The sequence below is a fragment of the Haplochromis burtoni genome, unplaced genomic scaffold (assembly GCF_018398535.1).
Source record: "Haplochromis burtoni strain Fernald_Lab_line unplaced genomic scaffold, NCSU_Asbu1 Contig_687, whole genome shotgun sequence".
Classification (NCBI taxonomy): Eukaryota; Metazoa; Chordata; class Actinopteri; order Cichliformes; family Cichlidae; genus Haplochromis; species Haplochromis burtoni.
The window spans coordinates 2362-24320 of NW_024583048.1; the positions used below are offsets into that span (position 1 = coordinate 2362).

The 21959-nt window shown below is 44.0% G+C and overlaps 1 protein-coding gene across 1 annotated transcript; it reads left to right on the forward strand.

Moving 5' to 3' along the window:
• The first annotated feature begins 10176 nt into the window (after positions 1 to 10176).
• LOC102294560 lies at positions 10177 to 21085 on the forward strand. The gene is made up of 3 exons (XM_042215230.1): positions 10177 to 13617; positions 13868 to 20271; positions 20463 to 21085. The coding sequence occupies exons 1-2, from the start codon at positions 10177 to 10179 to the stop codon at positions 19778 to 19780; spliced, it is 9354 nt and encodes a 3117-aa protein (XP_042071164.1). The 3' UTR covers positions 19781 to 20271; positions 20463 to 21085.
• Positions 21086 to 21959: the final 874 nt, after the last annotated feature.

Genomic DNA, 21959 nt, shown 5'->3' on the forward strand with positions numbered 1-21959 from the left:
AAGTCCGCCAGAGCTTATATTATATTTTTACATGCTGTAGTGCCATTTTTGGGCGCCTTTCAAGTTGATATACATCAATACAACCATTATAGCCCAAATTTTAATAATATGCATGCATTAAGTGCATAGTAACTACATAAATTGCAGAAAAGTGCAATAAACTACAAAAAAATTTAAAATCATTTTTGTTTTTTTAACATATATTTCTAGTTAGAGAAATTTAAGAGGCTTACTGCTCAAAACTGTAAATACAAAAAAGTTGCACAAAATAGTTTCCCACCACAGGAAGTCTTCATAGTTTTATTTTTGAAATACACAATTTTTATATACTGCAGGAAAAACAAAAATAAATATTATAATGCAAATTTGCAAAAAACAGATATGGATCAAAATAAACTATTTCCAGCAGTGCAATAGGAGTCCTAAGCATCCCAGAAACGACACAGAAAGTCATAAAGTCAAACATAACTTTTAAAAACACAACTATAGGCTCATAAGGCCCTGATGGTAAAAAAAACTACATTTCTGCAAAATGACATCACTTCCGGATTCGGGCAGGTCATGAAGGACATGCGATAGTTCGAGCTGATGGGCGTAGGAAGTGTTACGAACAGCTGATAGGATCGGCAAAGCGTGTTTGTGGAATGTTTTTGTTGCTGCAAGTGCTTTTTATGCAGTTTTTACAAAGCTATATGTGGAAGGAAACTGTGACCTAGATCAAGCTGATGGCATAAGATGTAAGTACAACTCCTCCGGTTTCATATGCCAAAAAAATTTATTGCGCTAGCTTACACCACGTAAGCTAGCGCAATAAATTTTTTTGGCATTGCAGTTCTACCGGGATTTAAAAATAGTTACGCAAAACGGAGCATACCCGCTCCAACCGGCTTTAAAGGGTTAAGGAGAGCATGCGGCTAAACATGTCACTCCTGGTCTGATTGGGGAGGGGACCAGACAAAACTACAGAGTCCGACATTGTTTTGGCAAAGTTACACACCGATTCAATATTGATTTTAGTGAACTCCGGGTGTCATTACTGCCAACGTGAATTATGATTTTACCGAATTTACGTTTACCCTTAGCTAGCAGTTTTAAATTTTCCACAATGTTTCCTGCTCTGGCCCCTGGAAGACAATTGACTATGGTTGCCAGTATCTCTAGCTTCACATGTCTCAGAACAGAATCACCAATTACCAGACTTGACCCCTGGCGGGTGTGTTGCCGAGTGGGGAAAAACGGTTAGTCAAATGAACAGGTTGGTGGTGTACCTGGGGCTTCTGTTTAAGACTATGCTTCCTCCTCACAGTCACCCAGCTACCCTTTTTCCCCAGCTGCTTGGGGTCTGCCACTCAACAGCTAGCGGGGCCTACACTATCTTCAGCTGAACCAGCTACAGAGGCCTGGCTAGCTACGGGTGAATGAAGGGTGTGAAGCTGAGTCTCCAATTCAGTAATCCTGGCCTCCTGAGCTGCAAATATGCTACATTTGTTACAAGTATCATTACTGCTAAAGGAGGCCGAGGAGTAACTAAACATCTGACACAATGAGCAGGAAAGGGCAGGAGGGACAGGTGAAGTAGCCATGGTGCTAGCGAGTCGGCTACGTGCTAAGCTAAGCTAGCGAAACAGTAAAGACATGGTGAGTGAATACTTTGGCTATAAATTAGGTAGTGATTACATAGAAAGTGTGCTTCGGAAGAAGCACGTGAAGATTATACTATGAAAAAAGAATGTATCTAAAAGTTTTTAATTAAATTGCTAAGCAGAAAAGCTACTCAAAAACACCACTGTGTTTGAGCAGGAACAGGAAGTGATACTCTACCGCAGAGAGAGCGAACACCAAGCGACAGCAGCACCAAGAGTCAGCAATCTTTTTCCACTTATCAAATTCACAGTTGTGGTGAGCTGAAGCCTAAAAGGTAAAGGGTTTAGAACTCCCGTGAAGAAGAGTTTCTTTGATTTTTGTGAATATTGGAGCCCTGGACCACAACTCACAATCACTGTTGTTATCATAATTGACCTTTGCTTCACAGTAAATAAATGCACTGTTATTAAACCAGTTCTAACTACTAACTACTTTAGCTATCTTTGTTTCCTAAAATAGACAGAGTCACAATTTATATTGATCCAAACTTATTTAAACAAAGGTCTGAGACAAATTAAAAACTAGATGTTGCAGTACTTGGCTCATTCTTCTTCTCCTTAGTGGGCCTCACTACCACTGGTGCAGGGCCATTAGCTTGCAGCTACTTTTTCAAAATTTGAAGCAGAGCATCTTAGCAGCTGACATTTAAGATTACCTTTGGACAAAATAATGCAAATGCTTACACACTGCCATAGAGCTGCCTGACCTGACTGACAAAACCACAGAACTGGATACCCACCTCTATGGATCTAAGAGGGTGTCAGGGGAAGGCAAAACATTGCGAATGTCCTTATTTTTTCTTTTGTGAAGGTATCAAAATTTTAACACTTAAAATTTTAACACACTTAAAAAATGAAATATCTCATTAATGAATAGCAAGTATGTTTATTGTATCACTGAAAAAGCAAGATTCAGGTTTTCATTTGTCTTACATAGGCCAAGTTCAGAAGCAAGTGGTCCTGTGTATTAAAAGTGGACCAAGCACATGGAGAAAGCAATATTTTTGAAGCAATCATACTCTTGTCATTCACTCATTCAATCATTCACTCAGGGAAAAAATTCTCTCTACCTTTCTCTTTGCTGTTAACATGCAGAGTGTGGGGAAAAAACACAAATAAGTGTTTTGTGTTTTGTCAGGCTAGATTTTGAATTCCATCACAGATTACTCTGCTTGTGTTCATCCTTTTTAGGAAGTAGGAAAAAAAATTAAGATTTTTACAAATGAAAGGTGACACCTGTCTATAATGAGATAGAGAGAGAGATGAGTGATGAGTAATAAATAATTGCCACAGTATCCAATTTCCCAAACAAGCTTATATGGATGCATCATGAGAAAAGCAATGGCTGGGTTTTATTTCTAGCCAGTGCATGACTGATATGCATGGCTTACTTTTGTAATTGTCTAGGTGCATTGGACCCAAAGACGGACATAGCAATCTTTTCAGCCTAATAATGTAGTATTTGCTAAAATGGCTTCAGAAGTGAATTATCACTTTGGTCTCTGGCACAGGGATTCAGTCCTCTCTAGAGATGAACATTGTAGTCACTTTACTTCTAATGCATCATGGAAGGCACTAAATAGTACGGACATATAATACATTCTCAGAATGTGAGACAGCATGATGAAGGGCAACCTCCTGTTTAAGCCGACCGTCCTGTAAGTAGAAGGTCACTTTTACCTCTCTGGGGAAATGGGTACAGCTACATGTGTCTCTCTGGGACCTGTGATTGAACAAATTCCTAATTATTTTGTGCAGTAATGGCATTGAAAGCCCTCTACAGTCCAGCATGGGTGTCATCACTAGTGTAGCAGTGGTGTTTTTGAACCACATAAAGAGCAACTTTGCTGGGGCACCTTATCACATCTATTCAAATGAATTAGGTTGTTCACTTAAAGTGAAACACTTGCCAATATGTGCCCTAAATCGTCTCAATGGTTGGAGATTCCATAGGCTGCCTCTCCAGTGTCTTTTAAATTTTGACACAATGAATTGTGCAAATGGGGATAAAGGGGTTGTGGACTTGTTTGTGGACATGAAAAATGACTTGTATGCAGTCTCAAAACAGACTTGGGAGTAAAGTTTAAAAAAAATGTTAAAATCTAATATTTAGAATTCCACAGCCAGAGTCATTAATGTTGCTGTTTATACCTCTGATGTCTACTTCGATCAGAGTAATGCTCCATATGTAGAAAAAGCAAAAGTCATGACAAAGTGGGTTCATGAGTGCAAGAGTGAGTTCAGTGGCCTTTGTTGACCTTCCCAAATCTGAATCAGTAGAAAATGACATTTCTGACCCCGAATGTGTAATTGAAAAAGCTACAGATGTATCATAATTTATCATGATTACAGTGGTCCCTCGCTATAACGCTGTTCACTTTTCGCAGCCTCGCTGATTTTTTTTGTGCAATTTTCCTTTTTTTTTTTTTTTACAGTGCATTGTGTTCTGCGTCCTGATTGGCTGTAGACCATTGTCAATCAATCTCGTGCCGTGTGTCCTGTACAGTACAGAATGCGTTCAGCTTGTCAAATTTATATAAATCTTTGATCACTAGCTGTGTGACTCTGAAGTGCTGTACTGTATGTTTTTAAGTTTTCTCCCCAATGAACACAACAAGGTCGATGAAACGTTTTGCACCTTCAAAGGCAACCGTGGGTGCCTTTGGTTTCATTCTATAATACTGGACTTATTTTTCTACCAAGGTTGAACTGTGAGAGTGTTTAAACAAGAGAGAAAATTGTGAAAATGTTTGTGCCTGTCTGAGAAAAGTGTATAAAGTGTGTAGTGAGAGGTTTTACAGCCTTAAAACATCTATAATTGCAAAAAAAAAAGTTGGCTACTTCGCGGATTTCACCTAATGTAACTCCCGTGATAAACGAGGGACCACTGTACATCAAAGTGAATCTGAAAGGCATGTTCACTCTATCTTGTTGAATTCAACTCACTTATCTGTGTGTGTTTTCAGACTAAAAGAATGGTCAGTGCAGTCTAGTCTCAGTGTGGTGTTCCACAGAGACATCATGGCTTTATTAACAAGTTAATAATCAGGTGAGATGACTCTTCTTCATTGGCCATTGTCTGTCAAATCACCTAGATTTTTAAAAATAATTTCTGTGGGCTGTCAGTAAATATGACAGCCCACATTATAAGGGGTTAGTATTTTGCTGGTATTTTGCATTTGATTTGCTGACTGGAATTTTCACCAAGTTGTGCTAGCACTGCTTAAACATTTTTCTTTCTTTTGTTTTTTTATTTTGGATGAACATGACTTCCCTTCCATATTAAAGTTATGGATTAGGATTACAGTAATGAACAGCACGCAGGCAGTAGTACATTAGTACAGTCAGACACTGAATGTGTCAACATTGTCTTTGGAGTATGTCTGTGAAGGTTCTCAGTCATCCAGGTCATCGTAGTCTAAGGAGCTTCGAAAGAAAAGCATCTGGACTTCTATAACCCTTTAAGATCTACCATAGAACCAAGTCCACCAGAGCTTATCTTTATATTTAACATCCTGTAGTGCCATTTGTGGGAGCATTTCAAGTTGCTATACACATCAATACAACCGTTATAGCCCAAATTTTAATAATATGTCTGCATTAAGTACGTAGTAACTACATAAATTGCAAAAAAGTGCAATAAACTACAAAAAAAATTGAAAATCATTTTTTTACATTTTTTTTCACATATATTTCTACTTAGAGAAATTTAAGAGGCTTATACCTCAAAACTGTAAATACAAAAAAGTTGCACAGAATAGTTTCCAACAACAGGAAATTTGTTTTGAGTGTCTTTATAGTTTTATTTTTGAGATACACCAATTTTTCTATACTGCAGGAAAACCGAAAAATAAATATTATAATGCAAATTTGCAAAAAAAAAAAAAAAACAGCATGTGCATCAAAATAAACTATTTCCAGCAGTGCAATTTGAATTTTAAGCATCCATGAAACTATGAAGAAAAGCATAAAGTCAAACATAACTTTTAAAAACACCAGCATAGGCTTATGTGCCTTCGGTTTCAAGCAGGTAATGGCGGACACGCGATAGTTCGCGAAGTACAACTCCTCCGGTTTCATATGCAAAAAAAATATTGCGCTAGCTTACGTGGTTCCAGTTCTACAGTGAATTAAAAATAGTTACGCAAAAGGGAGCGTGCCTGCTCCAACCGGTTTTAAAGGGTTAAGTTGCTTGAAGACGTTTCACCTCTCATCTGAGAAGCTTCTTCAGTTCTAGGGTCAAACGGTGGAAAGTCCCAGATTTAAACCCTGTGGGAATATCCCCCCAAAGAGGGGCAAAAGACCCCTGCCCGGTTGTGTAAGGCAAGGCAAGGCAAGTTTATTTGTATAGCACAATTCAACAACAAGGTGATTCAAAGTGCTTTACAGAGACATTAGAAACAAAAACAAATAAAAAGCATGTAGGGTCCTAATTACTCCAAGAAGTGGAATTCTTCACTGTGCACATTAACCCCGTGGATAAAAACATCAAGTTTACCAGGGAAGACACAAAGGATAACTGTTTGCCTTTCCTGGACTGCGCTGTGCACATTGAAGAGAATGGGAAACTCAACATTGAAGTTTACCGGAAGCCCACACACATGGACCAGTACCTCCTCTTTGACTCCCACCACCCTCTGGAACACAAATTTGGAGTAATTAGGACCCTACACCACCAGGCAGAGAGTGTTCCCTCTAAGCCTGAAGGGAAAAAGAAGGAACACACACTTGTAAAGGAAGCACTTAAAACATGCGGTTATCCTAACTGGGCGTTTATAAAGTCAGCAAAGATGCACAGAAAAGAAGATCAGACACATGCTTGGGAGGATAAGAAAGACAAAACGCAACAACATTGTCATCCCCTATGTAGCCGGTGTATCAGGGAAACTCAGGAGAGTTTTCTCCAACCACGACATCCCAGTGTGTTTCAGACCCAGCAACACACTCAGACAAAAGCTGGTTCATCCGAAAGACAAAACTCCAAAACACAAACTTAACAATGTAGTGTATGCTGTACAGTGTAGCGAGGAATGCCCAGACCTCTACATTGGAGAGACCAAACAGCCACTTCACAAGCGCATTGCACAACATAGACGAGCCACCTTTACGGGACAAGACTCAGCAGTCCATCTGCATCTAAAGGACAAAGGTCACTCTTTCGAGGATGCCAATGTTCACATTTGGACAGAGAAGACAGATGGTTTGAAAGAGGAGTAAAAGAGGCCATTCACGTCCACTGTGAGCGACCATCTTTGAACAGAGGCGGTGGCTTATGACACCAACTGTCTGCCATCTATAATCCAGTTTTGAGATCCCTTCCCAGACGCCTTAACACCCACTCACACCCTGGGCCATCTGACCTCAGGAAATCACGATAGGGTATGGCTAGATTTCACAATGAGCTCATCCAAAACCTTGGCTGATTGTGACCTACCCCCCCCTTTCATGCCTTGGCTCATGTGATTAGGTAGAGGATCATCAGGGGGTCCTTTTGTCCCTCTGTGGGGGGATACTCCCACAGGGTTTAAATCTGTGACTCTCCACCATTTGACCCTAGAACTGAAGAAGCTTCTCGGATGAGAGGTGAAACATCTTCAAGCAACTTAAAGAAGTCCAGACGCTTTTCTGTCCAAGCTCCTTAGATTGTCTTAGGAGGAATCCATAGAAGTAGCATTCAAGGATGGTTTGGTCACGGGAAAAACATTGCAACATGTCCTTATAATCATCCAACTAGTTTACAGTACTGACAAATAATTAGCACAAAATTTGTTCAACTTAGTTTAACCTGTAAGCCCATTGCCACAGTACCGGGGTAACATAGTGTTTTCAGTGGGAGAAACGTTTAGTCACTCACTCACACTTCTTCAGTCTCAACTGACTGCAAGGTTTCCCCAACCTTATAAACAGTACATTTGCACATTGACTGAAACCAGCTCACTGAATGAACAATGGGCTGTGAGGTCAGTTCCTTGATCATTAATATGCAAATTGTCATGACCATTGATCAACGACCACTGATCAAAGGCCATTGATCAATGAACATGAGTACCATTCACAGAGAGTTGGGGAATGGTTGCTATCACACCCACACCCACAATGTTGTTAAACACATCATTTATCAGCAATGAAAACAATAATATGCTCACTATGCTTCCTTGTGGCGTTCCATTTTCTATTGGCAAACTTCCTGAATAGCTCAGTCTTCCAACCAAAATAAAATCCTTAATCCATCTGAACATTCGACTATTTATACCCATTTCCCTAATTTTAATTATTAGATCTTCTTTCCACATCATATCATATGCTTATTCTGTCTTTGTAAACGGAATATTCAATGCATCATTTGTGTTGTCTACTTGCTGCAGTATCCCCCTATTTTCTGCAATTGTCATTTCTCTTCCCCTTTGACCTTCTTTACTAATATTATTTAAGCTGTGAATTTCATTTATCACTATCCCGGGTCTCTGACCCAGCATTTTGTTTACATTTTGAATTTTTAAGTTAGCCCTTTAATTATGTTGTATAATAGGATTATTTTTTGGTTGTCCTAAGTTTAGTTTAGTTCAGTTATGTTTCACTTTGGTCTTCTGTGTTAGTCTGTCATGTTTCTTGTCTTCTTGTCCATGTTGTCAAGTTCACATTGTCATGTCTGGGGCGACCATGGCTCAGGGGGTTGGGAAGCGTATCTGTAACCGGAAGGTCGCCGGTTCGATCCCTGGGCTCTCTGTCCTGGTCGTTCTGTCCTTGGGCAAGACACTTTACCCTACCGCCTACTGGTGTTGGCCAGAGGGGCCGATGGCGCAATATGGCAGCCTCGCTTCTGTCAGTCTACCCCAGGGCAGCTGTGGCTACAACTGTAGCTTGCCTCCACTAGTGTGTGAGAGGGAATGAATAGGGGCATTGTAAAGCGCTTTGGGTTCCTTGAAAAGCGCTATATAAATCCAATCCATTATTATGTCTGTGTTCCATGCTGTTTCCTGTTTTATTGTGAAAGTCCCTGTCCTATGTGCACTGTGTCTAGTTTTTCTTCCCCTTGTCTCGTTAGGTCTGATTTGTCCCAGCTGTGTTCCCAACTGTTCTCCATCCCCTCATTATCCCTCTGTGTACTTAAGTCCTCTGTCCTCCTATGTTCAATGTCAGGTTGTCTGTTGTCCTTTGTGCCACGTTTCCAGGTTCCAGGTATCTTTGGATCCACGTCAGGTTTCATGTTTGTTTGTTTTTTTAAAGTTTATCTTTAGTTTCCCCAGTTTAGGTCATTGTTTAGCTTCGCCTCTGCCTTGTGTTTTGTAATGTTTTACCAGCCTTAATAAACGGCTCACTTTCTTTAAATATTCAAGTTTTCATCCTCGTTCCATCGTGTCTGCATTTTGGGTGCTCTTCGTCACTCCATATATATAGCCTCTGCCAGACTGTGATATCACTGCTATAACTTTGACATCATTTAATACTGGTGTAGCCCTGGCTATATAAGTAGCTCATTATTTCAATTTGTTCATTAATATTGATAGTTAATTGCAAATGTTTAATGTGTTCAAGAATGTATATGTACTTGGTGGACACTGTCACTGAGTTAACAAAGACCTCTGCCCAAGAAAGGTCTATTAACCCTGAACTGTTTGACTTTGGAGATTCTCCTATCCCTGAAGAGTGGAAAGCCAGGTTAGCAGCAAAGTTATCAAAAAGAGCGGATGTTTTTTTCCTGGAGGAGTGGGACGTCGGCTTAGCCAAAGGTGTCACTCACCACATAAGGCTGAGAGACCCTCGACCATTCAGGGAGAGATCTCGCAGAATCGCACCTGCTGACATTGATGCTGCTGGCTGTTAATTGTTTCGACGTCCATCTCTGTGGTTGCAACTCAGGTTTCCACCCTTGGGGTGGACCTACGCAGCTGGTTTAAAAGTTCTAAGGTGCGTAACGGCTACTGCAAGGGCTGTGTCTTAGTCATGTGTTCCCTCCTGTATGTGTTCCTTCCGTAACGGTCAATCTACATCAGTTGCAGATACTAAGTGGTGGGGTCTCTCAAAACATTATCGATGAGTCTGAATGCATAAGAAAGAATAAAACAAAATATAGAACTAGTGTCAGAATCAACTGTTCCGATATAAGATTTGCTTCTGGCGCTGCTAATCACCTCATCAGGACCACTGTGGGTCTGTGCTATTCGGTCCGGTCCAGTATGGTCTACATATGTTTTGTATTTTTTTTTAATTTGTTCTCTCTCGTCCTTCCTTTTTCTTCTCTGCTGGCGGGCTCTGTGGGCTTCTGCCTTGGCCAGACCCTGTGTATCGAGTGATCCGATTTATAAGTGAGTCTGTGTTTTGTCGTGGACGTGCGTCGTAGTGTAAAGTAATTTAATTTGATTTTGAATTTGTATTTTTGTGTGTATGTGTGAGAGAGAGAGAGTGTGTGAGAGAGAGAGAGTGTGAGAGAGAGAGAGAGTGTGTGTGTGTGTGTGTATGTGTGTGTGTAGTGGACGGAGCCGCTTTCTGCACTTTTTGTAAATATATGGTGTATATAATAGTTTGTGCATGGATGGTGGGGAGTCGTAGAGCGGATGTTTTTTTCCTGGAGGAGTGGGACGTCGGCTTAGCCAAAGGTGTCACTCACCACATAAGGCTGAGAGACCCTCGACCATTCAGGGAGAGATCTCGCAGAATCGCACCTGCTGACATTGAAGATGTCCGACGCCATCTACAAGAACTGCTGGCAGCCGGCATAATCAAAGAGTCACGCAGTCCGTATGCTTCCCCGATTGTCATAGTCAGGAAGAAGAATGGCAAGGTGCGGATGTGTATTGATTACCGTCTACTGAACTCCAGAACCATCCCAGACCAGTACACTATGCCACGCATAGATGATGCACTGGATTGTCTGACAGGAAGCAAGTGGTTTTCGGTACTGGACCTGAGAAGTGGATATTACCAAGTGGAGATGTCTGAGGCTGATAAAGAGAAAACAGCTTTTATCTGTCCTCTTGGGTTTTTCCAGTTTGAGAGGATGCCTCAAGGCATCACTGGCGCACCCGCAACCTTTCAAAGGTTAATGGAGAGAGCTGTTGGAGACATGAACCTGATTCAAGTCCTTGTGTATCTGGATGACCTTATTGTGTTTGGCAGGACACTGGAGGAGCACGAGGAACGGTTACTTAAAGTCCTGGACCGGCTGGAGGAATGTGGTCTCAAAGTCTCCATTGACAAATGCCAATTTTGCCAACCCCAGGTGAAGTTCTTGGGACACATTGTCTCTGCCTCTGGAGTTGCCACTGATCCTGAGAAAGTGAGTGCGGTGACTCACTGGAAGAAACCCACTGATCTGAAATCCCTAAGATCTTTTCTCGGATTTTGTGGATACTACCGGCGGTTCATCAAGAACTACTCCGCCATAGTCCGCCCTTTGACAGAACTGACCAAGGGATACCCTCCTGCACAGGGTAGCAAAAAGGGTGTCACTAAAGGAAAGCAAAATAGCTACTTTCGAGTTGCCGAGCCTTTTGGTGATCGGTGGACCCCAGCTTGTGATGACGCCTTTCAGAGCATTGTTTACAAGCTCACACATGCTCCAGTCTTGGCATTTGCTGATCCAGCCAAACCATACATCCTACATGTTGATGCAAGTTTGGATGGGCTAGGAGCAGTCCTGAACCAAGAGTGCCCAGAAGGACTCCGCCCGGTAGCGTTTGCCAGCCGCAAGTTGAGTCATGCAGAACGGAACTACCCAGTTCACCAACTGGAGTTTTTGGCTCTGAAATGGGCAGTAGTGGAAAAGTTCCATGACTACCTTTATGGGGCTAAGTTCACGGTGCGAACTGATAATAACCCACTCACCTACGTCCTGACCACTGCCAGGTTGAACGCGACAGGTCATCGGTGGCTAGCAGCACTCTCCACCTATGATTTTAGTATTCAATATAAGCCCGGCCGTGAAAATGTGGATGCCGACTCACTGTCCAGGAGTCCGCAAGACACAACAGATGGATGGGTGGATATCCCACCTTCTGGGGCAAAAGCTTTGTGTCGTCGGATCACTACAGATGGTTTTCAAGAACACACCACCAGATTTGTTGACCAGCTGGGTGTTTCGCCGGACGCCATTCCAGCTTTATATGCAAACTTCACTCAGATAGAAGTGGGCCCGCTGGAACAGCTAAGCCTGAAAGAACTGTCAGAAGCCCAAGACTCTGATCCAGTTATAGGTGTGGTGAAACCTCAGGTTGAGAGAAACCAAAGTGTTTCAGCTTCCACGCATCCAAACCCAGATGTTGTGTTGCTGATGCGAGAAAGATCCAAGTTAAAGGTTAAGCGTGGCCTTCTGTACAGAGTCACCACAAGACCCTCTGGTCGAGAAGTGAGTCAGATCGTCTTGCCTGCTAAGTATCGGCCAATGGTACTAAAATCAGTGCATGATGATGCTGGTCACCTGGGCACAGAACGAACTACAGAGCTCATTAAAGACCGGTTTTACTGGCCCAGAGTGGCATCTGAAGTTGCAACATACATACAGAACTGTGGAAGGTGTGTAGCTAGGAAGTCCATCCCACAGAAAGCTGCCCCTTTACACCACATTACCAGTAATGGCCCTCTAGACCTGGTCTGCATAGACTTTCTTTCTATTGAGCCAGACTCTAAAGGCATAGCTAATGTGCTGGTTGTCACTGATCATTACACCAGGTATGCTCAAGCATTTCCCACAAAAGATCAGAAAGCACTGACTGTCGCCAAAGTCCTTTTTGAAAAGTTCTTTGTGCATTATGGATTGCCGGCTCGCATTCACTCAGACCAGGGTAGAGATTTTGAGAGCAAGCTCATTAAGGAGCTATTGACCCTGCTGGGCATTCGTAAGTCCCGAACGTCACCTTACCACCCTCAGGGTGACCCGCAGCCTGAGCGTTTCAACCGTACTTTGCTGGCAATGTTGGGCACCCTGGATTCAGCTAAAAAGCCTAAGTGGAGCCAGCATATAAGCCAGCTAGTACATGCTTACAACACCACTAGAAATGATGCCACAGGATACTCGCCCTACTTCCTCATGTTTGGAAGAGAGGCGCGACTACCCATTGACCTGTGTTTTGGTGTGGGGTCAGATGAAGAAAATGACTTAAAGCACCACCAGTATGTGGCTAACATGAGAAAAGAACTTCAAAAAGCTTACCAGCTAGCCGCTGATGCAGCTTCCAGGAACAATGAACGAAACAAGAGACTGTATGATGCGAGAGTTCGGAATCAGACACTTGAGGAAGGTGATCGGGTGCTGGTTCGGAATCTGGGCCTCACAGGAAAGCACAAACTACAAGACAGATGGAAATCACTACCTTACATAGTGATCGCCAAGTTACCCAATCTCCCTGTGTATCGTGTAAAACCAGAGAGAGGAACTGGTATTGTGAGGACCGTGCATAGGGATCACCTGCTGCCCATTGGTTACATGGTCAGGATGTCTGCTACATCAGAAAAGACAGCGCGACCAAAGAGACCAAGGACCAGGGCACAGCAAGTAAGGTGTGAAGATGAAAGTCAGACACAAAATTTGGAGCATCTGAGTGAAGATGATTGGTCCTCAGAGTCTGAAGAACAGTGTGTCTACTATGAACCTCCTTTAGCCTTTCGCGACAGTGTTGAACCTCGACGTGAGGAGGTTGTGAGCCTTCCTGACCATATGGAAAGTGATCATCCCAGTGTTCATGAATTGTCCGAGGTGGAGGAACAAGGGGAAGAACTCTCAGTAGTAGTAGATCAGACGGAGGAAAGTTCACAGCAACACCAAGACTTGGTGGGGGCTGAAGAGCTGGAGGACAGAGATGTTCCTACACCTAGTATCTCAGTTGGGGGTGCTGACTCACCATATGACCTCCAAACAAAAAGGAGAGTGAGACCTGTTTTGCGCCTCAGTTATGATGAACTTGGAAGGCCCACTGACAGACCTGTGACTATTAGTTACCGAGGTATGGTAATTCAGATTTGCTACGACCCTGACTCCTAAATGTTAATGCACTAGCCAGTACTCTTTAGTGAGATTTTAACTGGCCTAATGAAAATAGGTCTGATGGGGACATTCAGACATTCAGAAGGGGGAGTAGGAAAGTAACAACAGGAACCCAGGGCCCCTCTCAATAGAATGTGGGACGGGTGTTACACAATTATGGAGGCACTGCTGGGATACTCCCGTGCTTAACTTTTCTAGTTTGTTCTTTAAAGGAGTATTTTGTTTACAGATTTTCACAGCCTAGCACACCAGCATTAGGGTTTGTATGATGACTACTCGAAAAGAGTCTCAAATTGCACCTGAGCTTAGTAGCTGGTGCAGTAAAGCAGGTATAGACCCAAACCGGGCTTTTGTACTGCATGATGTTCCTTCTGATTTTGACTTATCAGACATTGAAGAGACAGCTCAGTCAGTGAAAGCTTTTGGAAGAGTAAAAGTGAGAGATAGACTAAGAGACACCCAGACAGGCAATAACCTTGTGCTGTGTGAATGCCGTCAAGCTACTCAGCCAGACCGCATACCACCACATGTACAGCCATTGAATGGAGGTCCTGTCTGGAAGATTTCCCTCCTCACTGAATCTGTGAGGTCAGTTGATGACTTCTCAGCCAAGCTTAAGAAACTAATGGTAGAAGAAGGCAAAACAATTGATGATGTTAGTGCCTTGCTGTCTACTGAAACCCCACAGGAAAACTCCCTTGAATCCATCATTCGGGCAGTCGGAGACCTGTTAGTGAAAACTATGCGACCTACCAGTGAGAATACTGCATCTCGACGTCTGCGGATATTCTCTGGCCACTCTCCCACTCCAGCAGGTGAGGAGAGCCTGGATAGCTGGGTTGAGCAGGCTCGCCTGATGATTGAAGAGTGTGACTGCTCTGAGAGAGAGAAGCGAAGGAGAGTAGTTGAGAGCCTAAAGGGACCGGCGTTGGAGATCATCCAAGCTGTACGCCGAGATAACCCTGATGCTAGCCCGGAGAGCTATGTAGAGTCTCTAGAAAGTGCATTTGGATCCCTGGAGTCAGGTGAAGACTTGTACCTCACCTTCAGGAGCCTGGGTCAACAGCGAGGAGAAAAGCTGTCAGACTTCCTGAGAAGATTGGAACGCTCTCTGACCAAGGTAGTGCAGAGAGGGGGTCTCCCTAGCCATCGAGTCGACCGTGCACGTATTGACCAGCTTATACGGGGTGCAACTGAGTCAGAGATAATGTTACTGCAGCTAAGACTCAGAGAAAGAAAGGAAGAGCCACCCGCTTTCCTGAAGCTGCTCAGTGAGATTCGAGAAGAAGAAGACCATGCAAGAGTGAGGCATGAGTCAAACACCACAGTTAGACAAGTGAAAGTTGGTGAAGAGACAAAAGCCAAATCGACAGAGGTTCAAGAGCTCAAAGCCGAGATCAAAGAGTTACGCTCTGAGCTTAAAGAGTTAACAAGCAAGCGCTCAGATGCCGAGCTAATGTTGAAACAAACCAAGAAAGTTGCTGAGACTGGCGCGGAGAATGAAGTCCAACAGTTAAAGCAGCAAGTTCAACAGTTACAACACCAGCTGACTGTTATGGCAGTGTCACAGGGTTCAACCCAAACTGACTCAACAAAGAGAGATGGGAGGGCCAGACGAAGCAAGGTAAACAGACCATATGCTGCAAAAGATTCAGAAAGTTATTTCTGTTACCGGTGTGGGGAGAATGGCCATATTGCCACCCACTGCATGGCTCCTGAAAACACTGCCAAAGTAATTCAGAGGCTACTCGGAGCCCTTCGTAGGAGCAAAGGGGGAAAAGGAGCTACAGGTGGCGCTTCTGAGCCCACACAGGTCGGTTCCATCCGGAAAAGTTCCGTGCACACATCCTCACAGGATGGACTCCCAGAAGGATTGGTTGGCCCGTCCATGATGACCGATGTGACCATAGAAGGACAACCATGTAAAGCTCTCCTTGACAGCGGCTCTCGAGTCACCATTATATTTGAGAGCTGGTATTCCCGTTTCATCCCCAATGTGCCCATTCTTCCTTTAAAAGATCTCGCCATATGGGGACTGAGTGATTCCAACTACCCATACAAGGGGTATGTGGCAGTTGAGGTGGGTTTTCCCCCCAACTCAAAGGAAGCTGTAGAGACAGTCACTGTCTTGGCCTTGGTGTGTCCAGATCCAAAGAGCCCAGACCCGGTTCCTGTCATCATTGGCACTAACTCCCAGAAACTGCATTCTCTGCTGAGAGATTGTGAAGAGGTAGGAGGGAAAGATGAGATTCACTCACTGAGGATAAATAGTCTCTCCTCAGAACTGCCCTCATCACTCATTAGCCAACAAACAGGCGTGGTGGGTCATGTGAAGTGGCAAGGCCCCGGGCCAATCACTATCCCTCCTTGTGCAGTACAGTATGCAGTTTGTAAGGTGGAACAACAGCAGCCATTAGACAAAAGTATTCTAATGGTGGAGGTGGGCGAATCTACAAACCTCCCAGCTGGAGTGTTGGTCCCACCTGTAGTACTACCATCTTCTGAGATGGACACTAACAGTTTCACACTTCTGCTAAGAAACGAGTCCCAAAGAGAGACTATTGTCCCCACTGGTACAGTGCTAGCTCAGGTGTACTTGGTGGACACTGTCACTGAGTTAACAAAGACCTCTGCCCAAGAAAGGTCTATTAACCCTGAACTGTTTGACTTTGGAGATTCTCCTATCCCTGAAGAGTGGAAAGCCAGGTTAGCAGCAAAGTTATCAAAAAGAGCGGATGTTTTTTTCCTGGAGGAGTGGGACGTCGGCTTAGCCAAAGGTGTCACTCACCACATAAGGCTGAGAGACCCTCGACCATTCAGGGAGAGATCTCGCAGAATCGCACCTGCTGACATTGAAGATGTCCGACGCCATCTACAAGAACTGCTGGCAGCCGGCATAATCAAAGAGTCACGCAGTCCGTATGCTTCCCCGATTGTCATAGTCAGGAAGAAGAATGGCAAGGTGCGGATGTGTATTGATTACCGTCTACTGAACTCCAGAACCATCCCAGACCAGTACACTATGCCACGCATAGATGATGCACTGGATTGTCTGACAGGAAGCAAGTGGTTTTCGGTACTGGACCTGAGAAGTGGATATTACCAAGTGGAGATGTCTGAGGCTGATAAAGAGAAAACAGCTTTTATCTGTCCTCTTGGGTTTTTCCAGTTTGAGAGGATGCCTCAAGGCATCACTGGCGCACCCGCAACCTTTCAAAGGTTAATGGAGAGAGCTGTTGGAGACATGAACCTGATTCAAGTCCTTGTGTATCTGGATGACCTTATTGTGTTTGGCAGGACACTGGAGGAGCACGAGGAACGGTTACTTAAAGTCCTGGACCGGCTGGAGGAATGTGGTCTCAAAGTCTCCATTGACAAATGCCAATTTTGCCAACCCCAGGTGAAGTTCTTGGGACACATTGTCTCTGCCTCTGGAGTTGCCACTGATCCTGAGAAAGTGAGTGCGGTGACTCACTGGAAGAAACCCACTGATCTGAAATCCCTAAGATCTTTTCTCGGATTTTGTGGATACTACCGGCGGTTCATCAAGAACTACTCCGCCATAGTCCGCCCTTTGACAGAACTGACCAAGGGATACCCTCCTGCACAGGGTAGCAAAAAGGGTGTCACTAAAGGAAAGCAAAATAGCTACTTTCGAGTTGCCGAGCCTTTTGGTGATCGGTGGACCCCAGCTTGTGATGACGCCTTTCAGAGCATTGTTTACAAGCTCACACATGCTCCAGTCTTGGCATTTGCTGATCCAGCCAAACCATACATCCTACATGTTGATGCAAGTTTGGATGGGCTAGGAGCAGTCCTGAACCAAGAGTGCCCAGAAGGACTCCGCCCGGTAGCGTTTGCCAGCCGCAAGTTGAGTCATGCAGAACGGAACTACCCAGTTCACCAACTGGAGTTTTTGGCTCTGAAATGGGCAGTAGTGGAAAAGTTCCATGACTACCTTTATGGGGCTAAGTTCACGGTGCGAACTGATAATAACCCACTCACCTACGTCCTGACCACTGCCAGGTTGAACGCGACAGGTCATCGGTGGCTAGCAGCACTCTCCACCTATGATTTTAGTATTCAATATAAGCCCGGCCGTGAAAATGTGGATGCCGACTCACTGTCCAGGAGTCCGCAAGACACAACAGATGGATGGGTGGATATCCCACCTTCTGGGGCAAAAGCTTTGTGTCGTCGGATCACTACAGATGGTTTTCAAGAACACACCACCAGATTTGTTGACCAGCTGGGTGTTTCGCCAGACGCCATTCCAGCTTTATATGCAAACTTCACTCAGATAGAAGTGGGCCCGCTGGAACAGCTAAGCCTGAAAGAACTGTCAGAAGCCCAAGACTCTGATCCAGTTATAGGTGTGGTGAAACCTCAGGTTGAGAGAAACCAAAGTGTTTCAGCTTCCACGCATCCAAACCCAGATGTTGTGTTGCTGATGCGAGAAAGATCCAAGTTAAAGGTTAAGCGTGGCCTTCTGTACAGAGTCACCACAAGACCCTCTGGTCGAGAAGTGAGTCAGATCGTCTTGCCTGCTAAGTATCGGCCAATGGTACTAAAATCAGTGCATGATGATGCTGGTCACCTGGGCACAGAACGAACTACAGAGCTCATTAAAGACCGGTTTTACTGGCCCAGAGTGGCATCTGAAGTTGCAACATACATACAGAACTGTGGAAGGTGTGTAGCTAGGAAGTCCATCCCACAGAAAGCTGCCCCTTTACACCACATTACCAGTAATGGCCCTCTAGACCTGGTCTGCATAGACTTTCTTTCTATTGAGCCAGACTCTAAAGGCATAGCTAATGTGCTGGTTGTCACTGATCATTACACCAGGTATGCTCAAGCATTTCCCACAAAAGATCAGAAAGCACTGACTGTCGCCAAAGTCCTTTTTGAAAAGTTCTTTGTGCATTATGGATTGCCGGCTCGCATTCACTCAGACCAGGGTAGAGATTTTGAGAGCAAGCTCATTAAGGAGCTATTGACCCTGCTGGGCATTCGTAAGTCCCGAACGTCACCTTACCACCCTCAGGGTGACCCGCAGCCTGAGCGTTTCAACCGTACTTTGCTGGCAATGTTGGGCACCCTGGATTCAGCTAAAAAGCCTAAGTGGAGCCAGCATATAAGCCAGCTAGTACATGCTTACAACACCACTAGAAATGATGCCACAGGATACTCGCCCTACTTCCTCATGTTTGGAAGAGAGGCGCGACTACCCATTGACCTGTGTTTTGGTGTGGGGTCAGATGAAGAAAATGACTTAAAGCACCACCAGTATGTGGCTAACATGAGAAAAGAACTTCAAAAAGCTTACCAGCTAGCCGCTGATGCAGCTTCCAGGAACAATGAACGAAACAAGAGACTGTATGATGCGAGAGTTCGGAATCAGACACTTGAGGAAGGTGATCGGGTGCTGGTTCGGAATCTGGGCCTCACAGGAAAGCACAAACTACAAGACAGATGGAAATCACTACCTTACATAGTGATCGCCAAGTTACCCAATCTCCCTGTGTATCGTGTAAAACCAGAGAGAGGAACTGGTATTGTGAGGACCGTGCATAGGGATCACCTGCTGCCCATTGGTTACATGGTCAGGATGTCTGCTACATCAGAAAAGACAGCGCGACCAAAGAGACCAAGGACCAGGGCACAGCAAGTAAGGTGTGAAGATGAAAGTCAGACACAAAATTTGGAGCATCTGAGTGAAGATGATTGGTCCTCAGAGTCTGAAGAACAGTGTGTCTACTATGAACCTCCTTTAGCCTTTCGCGACAGTGTTGAACCTCGACGTGAGGAGGTTGTGAGCCTTCCTGACCATATGGAAAGTGATCATCCCAGTGTTCATGAATTGTCCGAGGTGGAGGAACAAGGGGAAGAACTCTCAGTAGTAGTAGATCAGACGGAGGAAAGTTCACAGCAACACCAAGACTTGGTGGGGGCTGAAGAGCTGGAGGACAGAGATGTTCCTACACCTAGTATCTCAGTTGGGGGTGCTGACTCACCATATGACCTCCAAACAAAAAGGAGAGTGAGACCTGTTTTGCGCCTCAGTTATGATGAACTTGGAAGGCCCACTGACAGACCTGTGACTATTAGTTACCGAGGTATGGTAATTCAGATTTGCTACGACCCTGACTCCTAAATGTTAATGCACTAGCCAGTACTCTTTAGTGAGATTTTAACTGGCCTAATGAAAATAGGTCTGATGGGGACATTCAGACATTCAGAAGGGGGAGGGTGTAGCCCTGGCTATATAAGTAGCTCATTATTTCAATTTGTTCATTAATATTGATAGTTAATTGCAAATGTTTAATGTGTTCAAGAATGTATACAAATGCCTGCAAAGTATGTGATGTGTGTCAGTTAAATGCACAACCTTTTTATTTGTATTTTGAGGTTTATGTCATTATTTTTGATATGGTATTGATATGTACTACAGCTCCAGTGAACCCTGAAGTAGTCTCAGGTAGAGGGGTGGGAGTAAGTGGGGAGCCGTGTGCACTCTGCAGGAAGCGAGAGAGACGAGAGCTGAACAGTGTCGAGTGAACGCAGAGTTCATAGAAGGGCGACAGACGCATTTTCGGGTTGACGGATAGTTAACTGGAGTCGAGAACTGTTGTACCCTACTGTGAGGTAAATGTGGATTTTGTCTGACACTTGTACCCAATGTTATTGTGTAAAACGGATTAGCGCTAACATAGCCGCTAGCGTAGCCTAGCATATGCGCTAAGCTCTTGTTCTGCTCTGTTTTTATTTATTAAGCTAATGCTAAGATTGAATGTTATCGTATGTGAACTGGCATTTAGCGGAGTTGTGTGATTCAGTAGGAGGAGACGGACGTCTTGCTGGCGTGTCAGAGAGGTCCCTTCTGCTGGTGTGCTGAAGTTATGTGTTCACGTGGGAGCACGTGGAAAGGACGACTGTGAGTGCTGCTGCCGCGGCCTGCTGGTAGCCGTGACCCAGTTTCCCCGCTATCCCTTGAACTGCCTGGAGGTGTGAGTACTGTTGTTTGCACGTGCTTTTTATTTTTACTGCTTGGCAACAAGTGAAGCGACCATATTGTTTTAGGTCCCAACGCACCCGAGCCACGACTCAGGCCTGCAACGAGGGGTTTGCTAGCAGAAAGACTGTAGCACTTGAGGTGTGTGTGTGTGTTGGTGAGAGTGCGTGTGGGCCCACAATATTATTTGATTATTTTGTTTCTGTTGAGGTAGATACCTTACCATTGTTTAACAAACTTTATTGATTTTACTTATTTTCTTTGTGTTGTTAATTAAGCATTCACTAAAGTGGAGTTAACTTTATAATTGACCTGCTTGTGTGTGATTTATTTCCATATAGTGTAGTTTTATTGCATATTTAATACCATAAGCATTAAAAAGGGAGTATCAATAGGAAAGTAACAACAGGAACCCAGGGCCCCTCTCAATAGAACGTGGGACGGGTGTTACACTGGATACCCATATTTATCCAGTATTATACCCAAAACACCATTTCTGCACACCTCTTGTACCATGCCTCTCTATTTTCAGTTCTGTCTCAGTCCATGCCAGATAGTGGTCACTCCCCACCATTATCTCTTTGACTACCTGCCATGAACAAACACCCGCCAATGAATCTGATACTAATGTGAGATCAATTGGTGATTCTGTACCATCCCTAGTACTGATTCTTGTACTGCTTCCATCATTTAGGCATAGCAAATTTTTAACTTCCATTAACTCTTCAATTACTGCTTCATTTTGGTCTTTGTAATCTCCCCATAATGTTCTATGAGCATTAAAGTCCCACACCAAATTACTTTCCCCCCTAAGTGTACCCCAAGTTCTTGATGCTTCCATTTTCTGTCCAAGTTTCAACTATAGTATACTCCAACTGTGTTCCTTCTCCCAAAGCTCTATACTAAATTCTTTGTTTCATAAATATAACACAACCTCCTCCTCTACCCTTCCTTCTACCACTCCAAACACTCTCATACCCTTTAATAACAAAGTCCAAACTCAACAAAACTCATGCACCCTATTTTAACAGAGGAACCTGGAAGAAACGGTTCTTGGAATTCCAGCATTACAGACAGTCTATCAACTCTTTCCCCACTGACTGTTCTCAGCAGTCTTTTAATCCTGCTGACATCACTGCCAGAAATACTTTGTGTGATTTTTTTTTCTAGATCTCCCTCTACTGGTACCTTTGATTACTCCCCACACCACCTTAAACTCCCCCAATGTTTTCCTTTCTCTGACACACTTTTTGCAAGTACTCTCACAATTTAACACTTTATTTTTCTGCGCTTCCGTCTTAATGGCTATGAACAAACTTCC